Genomic DNA, 12,810 nt, shown 5'->3' with positions numbered 1-12,810 from the left:
GTGCGCCACACACAAATGATTGAGAACCAACTCTACAGTAATAAAAGATACAAAAAAAAAAATGTTCTTTTGATGTTGGGTTGATACATGCTTACAATAAGGGTGGTGGTGAATATAATTTCCAAATGCCATATTTTTTCATTTGAAATACACGTAATCTCTTTTTCAAGTTCCATTACATGGTCTAGGAAATTGAGGCATTCTAACCTTGGAAAACAATGTCAATTCTAATATGCAAACCATAATAAAATAATTTTCTCTCATTTACATTTGTGACATTATTTGTATTTAAATGGCTCCCAACAAAACTTTCAATTAAAAATGAAATTAAAGGTGATAAAAATATTTCAATTTTTTTTCGACTAATATGTTTAAAAAAATAAAACTATATGTATACAAAAAAATAATATGTGTGTCATAACAAATTGAAAAAACAACAACATAATGTTTGCCCACATTTTTTCAACTGCTTTTGTCTCCTATAAATGCACTTCTAAGACTCCAATTGTTTAAACTAATCATAACGTATATTGGAATAATTAATACATTATCTAATTAATTATATAATTAGGTCCTCTATTACTTTATTCATTTGAGATAAACCTAGGAGTGCATATATATATATAGATTCATTTCCCCCACTATTCATTTATTTGTCAACATTTGCAACTACATCTAACACATCATTCACAATTGTACTATTTGGTAAGTTGAAATTTGTAGAAAAGAGAGCACCAAGGCAAGAAGCCACTTGGAAATTGCATAGGACTTGTAATTTTTCATCAAGAATATGTACAAGTTACAAAATGTTTGCCAGTTGGACTCCCTCGCAATTGACCTACTATATCTTATTTTTCACTTCTCTTATTTGCAATTGTCTATCACCTTTGAGAATCTTAAATTACACTATGTCATTATTTACTTTACACTCATAGTTGCTTTGTTTTAGTTTCACACACAACTTAATGTTTTGTAGATACTATTTGATCGTATGTTATTGAATGGTAATACATTATGAGGTCAAGTTGTCCCAAGGCCCATACAACACACACCCTTCTAATGACTCTTTTGTGTTGATAATAATATACTTAAATGAATAACCATTACTTTAGATTTTCTAAATGACAACAATATTATGTTTAGTTTAATTTAATTTCTTTTTATTATATCTCTACATTCTTTACAAATTTAATTATTAACTAATATAAATATTTATTTTATATTATCAAATAATTAAATAATAATAAAAAATTTCTTAAAAAACTTAAGAACATAAATATTTAATATTTTAAAACATTATTAAATATCCAATATAATAACATAGATACTGTACATAAATTAAAATGGAGGTTCAAACTATAATCTTCTACAATAATAAAAATTTTAATTGAAGAAAAATAATTATAAATTGAACCATTTCTAATGGCTTTTATTTATTATTTTAATCTCACAAAATAAATATAAATAATAAATATAAGTCTAAATTTAACCACAAATTAAAAATGTATAAAATTTAAATATTAATAAAACTAATTATTAAAATAAATAAAAATTAATACTAAAAAAGTGCCAAGTATTGGTGAATTTGGTTTTTCAACTACTTACTATGTATCCTGAATAACTAACTATAGGTAATTCAGTGTGCAAAGAGACCATTTAGATTGAATCTGTATAACCATTGAAGGATGAAAAAAATGAAAAAATTGAGCTACACAGATTATGAATTCCTTACTTCTAGATGCCTTAGCTTCTTCCAAAAGCTACTTATTCAAACTTGAAATATAAATTTCAATGATATTAGCATACTGATCTAGCCAAATGTTCCCACAATCTTGACTATTTATAAGAGGACAAATTCTTCATGACCATCTCTCTCTCTCTCTCTCTCTCTCTCTCTCTCTCTCTCTCTCTCTCTCTCTCTCTCTCTCTCTCTCTCTCTCTCTCTCTCTCTCTCTCTCTCTCTCTCTCTCTCCATCTCATTACCCATCTCTCTATCCCCCTTTATCTATCTCACCTCTCTTTCCCCATCTAGGTTTCTCGATTCGAGCTACCTCCCTCCCTCCCTCTCTCTAGATATTGATCTTATGCTTTCCTCCTCCCTCATCGGGCTCTCACCCTCTCTCTCACCTCTCTAGGATTCTCCCTCCCTCCCTCTCTACTTCTCTACCTCTCCATCCATGTCTTAATGCTCACATCTCTCTATCCCCCTCTATCTTTCTCACCTCTCACTCCCTCTCTACGTCTCTCACCTCTCTATCTACCACCTCTCTAATTTTATCCCTCCCTCTCCACCTCTCTCTCCCTCCCCATTACCCATCTCCCTTTGTGAGCTATCTCCTCTTCTCTCTCCCCCATCTTTCCCTCTCTCCATTTGTTGATACTTCCTTCTCTTTCCCTCTCCCCCTCCCCCTAAATTACCCTCAAATCTCTCTCTATCCCTCCCTCTATATTTCTTATTATGTCTCCCTCTCTTATTCTCTCTCACCTATTCTCTCTACCCTCTCAACCTCTCTATCTCTCCATCCCTATCACTACCGACATCTCTCTAACCCCCAATATTTTTCTCACCTACCTCTCTTGGTGTAGGTCTCTCAAATGTTTACCTCCACTCCCATCTTTCTAGATATTGATCCATCCCTTTCCACCTCCCTCTCTTCTCTCTATCACCTCTTTATTTCACACCTCTTTAAGTCTCTTCCTCCCTCCCTCACTCCCTATAATTGGTCTAGTTTCTCTACTTCTCAGGTTCCCACCCTCTCTACCTAGATTGAGGGTGTATGGTTCAATTTTGTAGAATCTTCTTAATTGGTTGCTACATTTATGTAGGGAAGTTGATTGAGTTTACTTTTTGTGATTCCTTTATTAGCAATTAAAAAATAGTATAAATTTTTGAAGCTTAAATAATAGACTTCTAGGTACTATTACATTGCATATCTAAACAATTCATTAACCCTACACATGGTAAACATCAAATATATTCTAATATAATAGATTTATAATAATATATGCAATAGAGGGAACTATATATGAGTGCTTTGTCCAACATCCATTTGTAACCCGAACTAACTAAATATTATAATTTTTTAAATCATCATGAGGTGTAGAGTTGATTAAAAATAACATGAATTGATGATAATACAAGAACTTTTAGAATCACTCCAAAGTGTGCACATGTTGGTGGGTGAAAGATGTAAAAATAGTCAAAAGGCAACCCTTTTTTTTTGTTCACATTCCATCCACATTCAACATAAGTCCAATAACTGATTTAGAAGTTTAACAACTTGTTGATAGAAATTTATCAATTTTTGCATCCATATTAATTGAACTTATTCCTGCAATTGATGACACTACCATGAACATAAATTATGCCACTACATGCCAACAACCAACAAAATAAAAGTATAAAATTGTTGTTATTTATGGAATAAATGACTTCAAAAATATATAATTTTTATAGTTCATGATATTTGAATAAATTGTTTGTGAATTTAAAAATATTATTGGTTTTAAAATAGATCAAACTTAATTAGAGGCTATTTTTCTTTAAAAATTCATCGATTGGAATTTTTGTCATTGTAATGGAGCAACTTCGAGTGATTTATTGCTCATTTCAACTTATTTTTTAAATGAACTGTTTTTATTAAAACATTTTATTTAGATTTATTGTAGAGATACTACCAAATCACAATCTATTAAATACTAATATTTTAAACAAGCCCTCAATTTAAGGCCTAATTAAGGCTTTTCAAAATGAGCTAGTTCCTACTATAGCTCTTGATAGAGTCAATGTCTCCTTACACCATAACTTGTGCAACCATTCTAGGTTTTTCTTAAAGATCCTTTGGATTCCTAGACATTGAGAAAGAACAACAAAATCAAGGAATGTAAATGAGGTTGAGAAATCCATCTTGCTAACATTCTTATTGAAATTTCCTAATTTGAAAAAAATGTCATCTAATAGAGAATCAATTAAATATTAATATGAATCAAATTCTTTTCTACATTTACAAAGACTATCTTCACTCCAACCAAGGCCTCGCGGGACTCTCAAATTATTGAATCTTTGAACATGAATCTAATTAGAACTTCTTGATCTTAGCCACAAAATGATAGTTTTAACTTCCAAAAAGACCCAAAAATATAGCATGAATCATTCATAGAGGTTTTGATGCTTGAATTGTGTCCGTAACTATTGTAGGTAGAGAAAGGCTAGCTCAAGAGATGAATTTTTCAGCATTTCATTATCTAAAAGATGGTAAGATGGTGATAGTAATCACTTCATACTTGCATTCCATAGAAGAGGTGGAGAAAAGAGGAGATTGATGGTGTAGAAGCCAAACTGAAGGATGAGGTAGATGGTGTTGAGAATCATGACAACAAACATCCCAATAAAATGACATAGATGAAGAATAATTCATAAAAAATGGTTCATGAAATATATAAATGTATGCGCAATATGATAAAAAATTTGAAGTACAAATCCATTTGTGCCAACTATTATCTAATTGTGTCTACAATTTTACCTTTAGTGATTTTCATATTTTCCACTATAATGATGAGTGAGATATATATGCATGTAGAAGATAGCTCTTTGCTTAACCAAATAGAAACATGCGAAATATTTCTATAATTAATAGTCATCAAATTATAAAAAAATATTAATTCATAAAATTTTAAAGATAAAAAAAACGTGTTTTCATTTTTAAAATTTTTTAAGAAAATTGTCATAAATATTAGGAACTTGCTTTATTTTTTTTGTTTAGGTAAGCACTTCCAAGAGGGTAGCTCCTATAATATAAGATTCTAAAAATAAAAATTTAAGCCCTTGTCACTAGGGGTGCAACACAAAGCAACACAAAATTGTGTTGCCCAAACCTACTCACCTACCATGAAAGTAATCATTACATTGCAACCAAACCAACCACAACCTGAAATTGGGTGCAGCAAAACACAAGTACTAGACATACTCCCCGCACTTTGTTGATCTCAATGTCATTGGGTGTTTGAGCCTAGGAAATGAGTTATTCCTTTTTGCCTTCATCCATTCCTGATCAATGTTGTGAGAAATAATCTGTTCAATGTTGTTTTCCTTCTTAGCGAAGCCTCTAGGGGAATCTCTAGCTAGAGTTGTTGATTCCCTTGGTGACTCTAAATCTGAACTCACCAATTATATTGAATTAGAACTCTCACCCAGTGCAAGAGAAAGAAAAGAATCCATAGCTACTGATGGGTTCAATTTCCCCAAACCGAGTGGAGAGGCATTCATGGAAGCATCATTTGGTATTTTACTTATTACGGTCTCATGAGAATACAAATACTCAGGCAATGGATGGGGGAAAATAGAATAGCTTGTTTTTCCTTAAGTAAGGAAGAAGCAGCAGGAGCATCCTTCTCATTCAGAGGGATGACAAAATGATAGGATTCTACCTCCCACCACATTGGTTGATAGTTGGACGCAACGTTGGCCCTCATGACAGTGAATATCCTACCACACTGAAAGGTCAAGGTTAAACGAAATCCTACCACCAAAAGTTGAAGAAGAGGAACCCAGGTTGAACGGGGTAGGAGAGGAGGTGCCAGAAGAGTGGGATGTGGGTCTGGTCGCGGCCGAGGCCGGCCTTCGTGCAGAGGCCAAGGAAGAGGCAGAACTTCGACTCCCCCTGCAGAGCCTCTTGAGGAAAATTCGAAAGATAGGTTTAATTATTCTGGTTCTGTTTGTTGACATTTCGAAGCCATAGCTGGCTACTGGTTTTTTGTTAATGTTTTTTGTCTATAAGATATGTCAGATAATCTTTGCTACACCTTCAGTTAAAAAACCTCTACTAAAACTTATATTTGAAAGATAATTTTGATCTTCGTTGCCATAAACTATAATAGTTTTTTGGAATGAATGAAGATAATGTATAGGTATTTTGCTTTGCTTTGAAATTCATTCTCTTCCAGAAAATTCAGAGAATGGTTTCATTTGCATACATTAGGTTTATGATCCTTCCTCACTCATGTATGTATACACTGTAATTCTCCAAAATGAATATACGGATTTAGCTTTGCCTTTATTGATTAAAAAAAAAAAAAGCATGGTCAGTAGCAGAGCACTTTTTGCATCTAAAAGCAATATTTTCATAATCAATTGGCTAATGCTAGCACCTATCTCCAACCTTCAATTAAATCTTTGGCAAGATCCCATTTGACATTTCCATTTCAACGCAAATACAAGCACATGTTGAATTCTCATAGTTAACAGTTTCCTTTAAAATGATGTGGTATTTTCCTAGGCTATTGCCTATGGCTTTCAAAAATTCAATTTCACAGAATGACAATGTGAGATGCGGAAGTTGAACCAAAAAAAATATATAGGAAAGGTATTTGCTTGTGGGTTAAATGAAGGAAACCAAGGCTTTATGCATAAGAAATATTCATAAATGAAGGAACCAACATTGAGCACTAGCTCCTCGTCATTTAACGATTGAAATTCCAGGATAAAGAACCATTTGGCACAAGGGTAGATTTTATTTCATCCTCCATATGCTCTTTCCAATTTGTGCCAATCTTATACAAATGTATTTCACATAGTTTTGGCCAAATCTTCATGAATCTGCATATAATGGCACACTCCTGGAGATATTATGCTCTTTCATTGGAAAAATTATCCATACATAGCTCAAAGATTGAAGTTGAATGGTGAACAAATTAAGGTAGACTAAGAGGAGTACTCAAGTGAGGTGGGGATGAAGAAAAATGTACATATTCAAATGACAAATTAGGGCCAACAATTCTTTGACCCTCTTTCGAGCCCTAGGCAACCCGAGTCAAATCCTCCCAAAAATTTAATGGAAAGAGTTCGTCAAATGCATGGACTTTGCTAGGGAGGCTGCACAAAGCACAAACCCCTACGACTTCCCCACCATGCAATAGATTTGAACCATCAATAACTGCAATGTAAGCCATCATCACAAAGTCTTAGGCCATGAAAACACGATCATGGAGCAAGAAGAATTTAAGGTGTCCTATAAATCACACCCTAGAATCTCTACACTTGAATCCACAACACCAGGAGATGCCCTCAATGAATCGCGATAGCATAAAACCCCATTTTGGTCAGTGAGAAAAGGAGCAGAGTTATGCAGAGACATTGCAAGTCTTTGAAATTCATTTTAATTATGTTGAGAGACATTCCACTAATTTAAACTAACAATTGCATGTCCATAGAAAGGTTTGTTTTAGGAGATGGTCTAAATATTGGAGGGAACAGTTTTTTTTAATATTTATTATAATGTTAGGTTCTTACATAGAATATTAACTTACATCTTTGAGGGTTAATTTGTATTATAGATGTTTTTTCTTTCAGGTAGATGAATAATATTTTTTTGTTTACAAAATCAATAAAATTGTTTCTTTAATATGTTATTTCGAGTCAATTTTTTTGTTTTTTCTTAACTTGTTTCTTACAATAGTAACATTATGGTGAGAGTGTTTTCTTTTTCATCCTTTTTTAATTTAAAAAATGATAAAAATATCATAATTTTTTTATTTATTTTAAGTAGGATATACAAATGGAAGTAATCTTATTTCATATTAATATTTTCTTTTATCAATTCATTCTGAGTTTTTTTTTGAAGTATTTTCATGTGATAACAATGGTCATTTTTGTAATTTATATTGATGGATGGTAAGCGTAAACTTATAACATTATAGTCTTAGACATTATCATCATTGTGAGATTGTTTAGTTGTAGTATTAGAAAATTATACTAAACCATTGATAGTTTTAGGGATTTAAACCAGCCGTAGATGGTGTTCAATGAATGAATGGATGGCCTGCAACTAGACAATACCTATTAAGGTCTTGACCACTACGCTTAAGGGTTGAATATCTAAATGAAAGAAAGAGAATTCTTGTGTTGCATACATCTCATATGAAGCTTGATATAAATTAATTTCCACCAAAATAGATTGTTAAAGTATATCATGAGGAATGTTTATGGTGACCATAGAGTCATTTTTAAACAAAAGAAATTCATTCTTCCTTCTTTATAGTAACTAAAGCACTTGTTTCATGGTCATTTGATGACAACTAGGTATTTTCAGTATTTTGTTCATATTGCATGCTATACACCTCAACACTTCTTTCAACGTGAGTGATCTATGAATGAAATTTGTTTTCTATTGATAATTAATCTTGAGCTAAAATTGTAAAGTTGGAGCAAATCTACCATTCTTCATTTTGAAATGTTTTTATTTTTGATAATTCTTATGCATTCTTGAATATTACACATAATGATAATGCTCTTTCATCATCATCTCCAATATTTACACCTAGCTGAAAAAAGATATCACCTTATTGGCATTTTGTTGCACAAAAAAAATCCTATGACTACTAAGGATATTAATGTTAAGTTATGTGATCAAGTAGATTGTTGTCTGTTGGCAATTGACACTCATCCGGTGGTCTCTGATGGTTGATTATTGGTTTAGGATTGTCATTGATGGAAAATCTTCATGAGATTCCATCTGGTAATCACAGATCTTGAATTCGAGAAGAGAACGTCAACCGGTATTTCTGAATAAACAAAGCAGTTTTGGTCCGAAATCTTTCCGGTGATTGCGGTGTTTTGAATCATGTTTGGGATGATTGGGCCAACATAGAGACATCATTTTATTGTTGTTTTGGTGATCCGAATTTATCCTTTATGATCCGGTCAAGCCATCATGAGACTACACATTACACTAGAAGGTCTGCATGGTAAATGATCTATTTTGTGATTGCGGATATATAATACCAGTGTAGATGGTCTTTTTGGTGAATGATATGATTTTATGCAAGTGAATGGTGATCGAGAATCCATTTTGGCATAGTTTCACGTGTGCATTCTTGATCTGGTAGCTGCTTGAGACAAAGAATGGGGCAGAACAGAGCAGAACAATAGAGGTGATTTAGTCGGTGTATTTGGCACTTAACTGGAACTCATCCAAGCATTGTAGATGTTATTTTGGAGTTAATTTTACTGTAATTCATCATTGTAATTAATCAGTAAGGTAGTGAGCCTTCCGGGGTTGTAGCCCTTATTGTATTTGAGCAGTGAGCTCTAGGCAGTGTGCTTGAATGCTTGTGCATTCCCCATATTGTAATGTTGTTTTTCTACTGGCCATAGTGGAATAATATTGTGAGTTCAAATCCCATCGTGGCTTTTCCCATTTGGGTTTCCACAAAAAAATCCGGTGTTATGATTTTGTGGTTGATTGTTTTATGTTCTTGCATTTAAGTTTCATGTTTATGCTTCTGGTGGTTTAAAGTTAAGTAACCCCCCCCCTCTCAATGATCCTTGATTCCAACATTATCTCCACTCATATCATTAATTAACTTTGAGATTAAAATTGCACAAAATTCCTTATCAAAAATATTGTACAAGATTGTGTGTATGCACTTCAAGCTCTATAGATGAACCTGCACCTTTCACTTCAACATTTGTGCATTATTAAGGAGTTTCTTAAGTAACCTAATTAATATTAACAAAATTAGGTATGTACTCATTCTTTATCTAGTTTATCTTCTATTGGTATGTGAAAATTGATCATGCTATCGATCTTAAATTTTGTTGACTTGATAATTGCTTTTTCAGTACAAATTAGTTAATGTGGAAGTGCAGGAGGGTCAAAAGCGCCTTCGATTGGGGGCTCAAGGGAAAAGCATCAGAAGAAATTGTTTTTCCATTATTTAATAAAGGAGCCATTGTTATTTTGGTATGTAAAGTGACCTTTGTAAATCACAAAAATGTTTGATAAATAAGTAGTTGTGGAATGTGAAAAGTCAAGAGATTTGATATAGAATGAGTGCATTGATATAGCTCAAGCTATGATTTTGATTGCAAGATTCTAATTTGCACATTGTTAGATAATAGAATAAATAGAACATTTATTTCTCTATAGATGTGATCCATATTAGATAGACCACATTAAATCTATGTTATAAATTATTATTTTAATATTTTATTTTACATCATAATTGATATTATTAATTTCTCTAATTTTCAATGAGCAAAAACTATCGTCTATAAAAGATACAAATGGAAGACTATATATACTAGAAATATCTTTCCTTACCATTGGATGGAAAAGAAAAGAAGAGTGAAGAATACAGCCCGCGAAATATTTTTGTATTTCTGACAGCAATAATTGGTTCGATCTAAAAATATGAAATTTTCACTCTAATTAAGACATTGATGAACAAACTATAAGAGTACGCGGACGTTCCATGGATTTTTTAGAGATATTTCTGCCACAGAATTCGGCAGATCTAGAGTTTCACACTGCAAGTTACCTAACTGTAGACACAAAACATTCCAATAATTTTATTCAATGCTCTGTGAGCTGTATTCAACGGGTGATTATACTGAAATTCAAAGGTAGCCATCGAAGAAATCTTGGACTGTAGTGTAAAGAATCTCTGGATAAAGTTCACAAACTTCCACGTCTTTGGGCTCTTCCATTTTAAAATTGTATTGACACCCATTAATGAAGATGTCATGTGTCAGGGAAGCCACTATGCTCTCTGGAATATTGTTGGCTGCACAGAGTAAAAACAAAAAGCAAGTAAATCCACAATAGATATGGAATAAATGTGTAAGCCAAATTGGCTATTAATGGAGTTTTCTGATCTCTATCCCTTCAGACATTTTTTTAATGCTAGTAAAGATTATGGTGAAATTTGGCATGGTAATATACCTTTGGCCAAGTCCAAGAGATCTTGTTCTGAGATACAAACCCGAGGAAGAGTTTTTCCAATCTTCTTCTCCCAAATTGCTGCAAGCTCATTAAGTGTGAGGAAATTATTGGTTGGTCTGAAATGCACAATTTTGTTAACAGTCCGGACATCCTCCACAGCCTTTATGGTGTACTTTCCAATGTCTTCCCCAGTCACAAAGTATGCTGTTATTAACAATGCATAAAGTAATATTATATTAGATTTTCAAAATAGATTCAACAATTTTTTATATCAATATTTTGAATCACATTCTACTATTATATAGACAAAAATATGATATAATTCTCTATCCATGTCTACAGTCCGTCATTCTCTAATATGATATTATTTAGTACTTTACCCTTGATGTTTCCATCTCCATAGATTTCAAATTGATCTTGGGGAGGAGGAAGCTCAGAGGGATGGGTATGATAAAAGTAAGGCCACCCAGCAATGGAATTGCAGCAGATGTAAGTGTATGGAATGTTGGCTGCCTCTACTGCCCTCCTAATAAGTCTCTTTTCTTTGTAAAAGCTTAGCCCTGGCTCCACTGGATTGGCTCTGTCTATATCATGCCCAAATTCTGAAGGAAGAAACCTCTGCATCAAAGTTGCTCAACAATTCTTGTGTCAGTTACAGCTGAAAAGCATAAAAAATAAATAATGTGTCTGAAGTCCTGACCTTAACCGTGCCAATTTCTTTGATGGCGTCTACAATCTTGAGCTGATCTGTAAGTTGAGCGCCGCCTACAATAGAAATTACAACATCGATGCCTTGCATGGCCTTTACCATTGAATTGTGATCGTTTAAATCTCCCTGCAGAACACCCATTATAACAGTGTATTTTAATAAGATCCATTACAAATTCCATGAGACCTATAACACAGTGTACTTTAATAAGACCCATAGTGTACGTTAAATCTCCCTGCAGAACACCCATTATATCATAGTGTACGTTAATAAGACCCATTACAGCATACAGAGACGTTAATAATACCCATTTCAAAATGTGTAAGACCCATTGCAACACACGTTTACAGTTGTAAGACTGCTGTTCGTCCCAACCAAATTAGACGCTATGGAGAGTAACTGAACAACCCTTCTGAACGCAATTTTTAAATACCGAACTTAACAACAAGATTGTCAAACATGATTGATTGTAAACTGGCTGCTATCTAACAATAAAGCAAACACCTGCAATAATAATTACCATGAACAAACCAGCAAAGCTTAATTATATATTCTAAACAATCAAAACAATCTATAGCCTCTATAAAAACAATATTCTAAACAACTATACACAATTTCTCGAATATCACTCTGGCCTAGACTACAAAAATCATTTCTCTAGAACAGAATTTCTGACATACGTAGATAATGTTAACACCAGATTCTTTCAATTCATGGATGCACTTTTCTTTGGCAGCATCAAAGGCAGTAATTGGTCTTATAAGAGCATAAGTAGGATGGCCTGCAGCTACAGCTGCAAGAGCAACAAAGCGACCAATATAACCAGTGGCTCCAATCACTAGTATTTTACAAGTACTAATACTTTTCTCACAAATGGAGGCCATGGCTGATACCGAATTTTCCTCCAATATTTGAGTATGAAGGCAGAGATCAAAAGAATGAGGGAATGGCAACAGCACTTGGAGCCATTTTTATTTCCAAAAATCTTAACAACTCTTACCCAACTTAGGAATTTGGAAGAACTAAGTTGGTGTGGGTAAAGCAGGCAAACACGCAAAATATATATAGTAGATTTCTCCAAGAGAATTTCTCAATATTTTTCCTATAATGATGTAGGCGACCTTAATGCATATGGACGATTTGCTATTGATCGGCAGGTAGACTTCACCTTTTTCATAATAATAAAATACAAGTTAGTATTAAAATGTTCATGGTGGTTTCAGCAGTGCCCATTAAAACATAGACTTTAAATATTTTATAATTTTCTTTAGAATAGAAATTGATAACGTGATGGAGATCTCTTAGTTTATCTTACTTTTCCTTCATTGGAATAAATTGTTTAGGTGATATTAAAATCATTACTGTGAATGAATCCATAAA

At 33.1% G+C, this 12,810-nt stretch overlaps 1 protein-coding gene across 1 annotated transcript; it reads right to left on the bottom strand.

The window, feature by feature from the left end:
• Positions 1-10,049: 10,049 nt before the first annotated feature.
• On the bottom strand, positions 10,050-12,353 carry LOC131860849 (leucoanthocyanidin reductase-like). Its single transcript, XM_059214891.1, has 5 exons — positions 12,111-12,353; positions 11,422-11,556; positions 11,102-11,339; positions 10,722-10,925; positions 10,050-10,563 (listed from the first exon to the last, which is right to left on the bottom strand). Exons 1-5 carry the CDS (start codon positions 12,312-12,314, stop codon positions 10,397-10,399), a joined length of 948 nt encoding a protein of 315 aa, XP_059070874.1. The 5' UTR covers positions 12,315-12,353; the 3' UTR covers positions 10,050-10,396.
• Between the last annotated feature and the right edge of the window lie 457 nt (positions 12,354-12,810).

The sequence above is a fragment of the Cryptomeria japonica genome, unplaced genomic scaffold (genome assembly GCF_030272615.1).
Source record: "Cryptomeria japonica unplaced genomic scaffold, Sugi_1.0 HiC_scaffold_16, whole genome shotgun sequence".
Lineage (NCBI taxonomy): Eukaryota > Viridiplantae > Streptophyta > Pinopsida > Cupressales > Cupressaceae > Cryptomeria > Cryptomeria japonica.
This window is presented reverse-complemented; position numbering and strand designations above follow the sequence as displayed.

Bases quoted from the DNA above. Each gene is read 5' to 3' on its own strand.
- LOC131860849 (XM_059214891.1), bottom strand. From the start codon at position 12,314: ATGGCCTCCATTTGTGAGAAAAGTATTAGTACTTGTAAAATACTAGTG. The intron at 11,340-11,421 runs GTCAGGACTTCA...ACTTTGATGCAG, and splicing joins AAGAAATTGGCACGGTTAAG to AGGTTTCTTCCTTCAGAATT. The intron at 10,926-11,101 runs GTAAAGTACTAA...TGTTAATAACAG, and splicing joins TGGAGATGGAAACATCAAGG to CATACTTTGTGACTGGGGAA.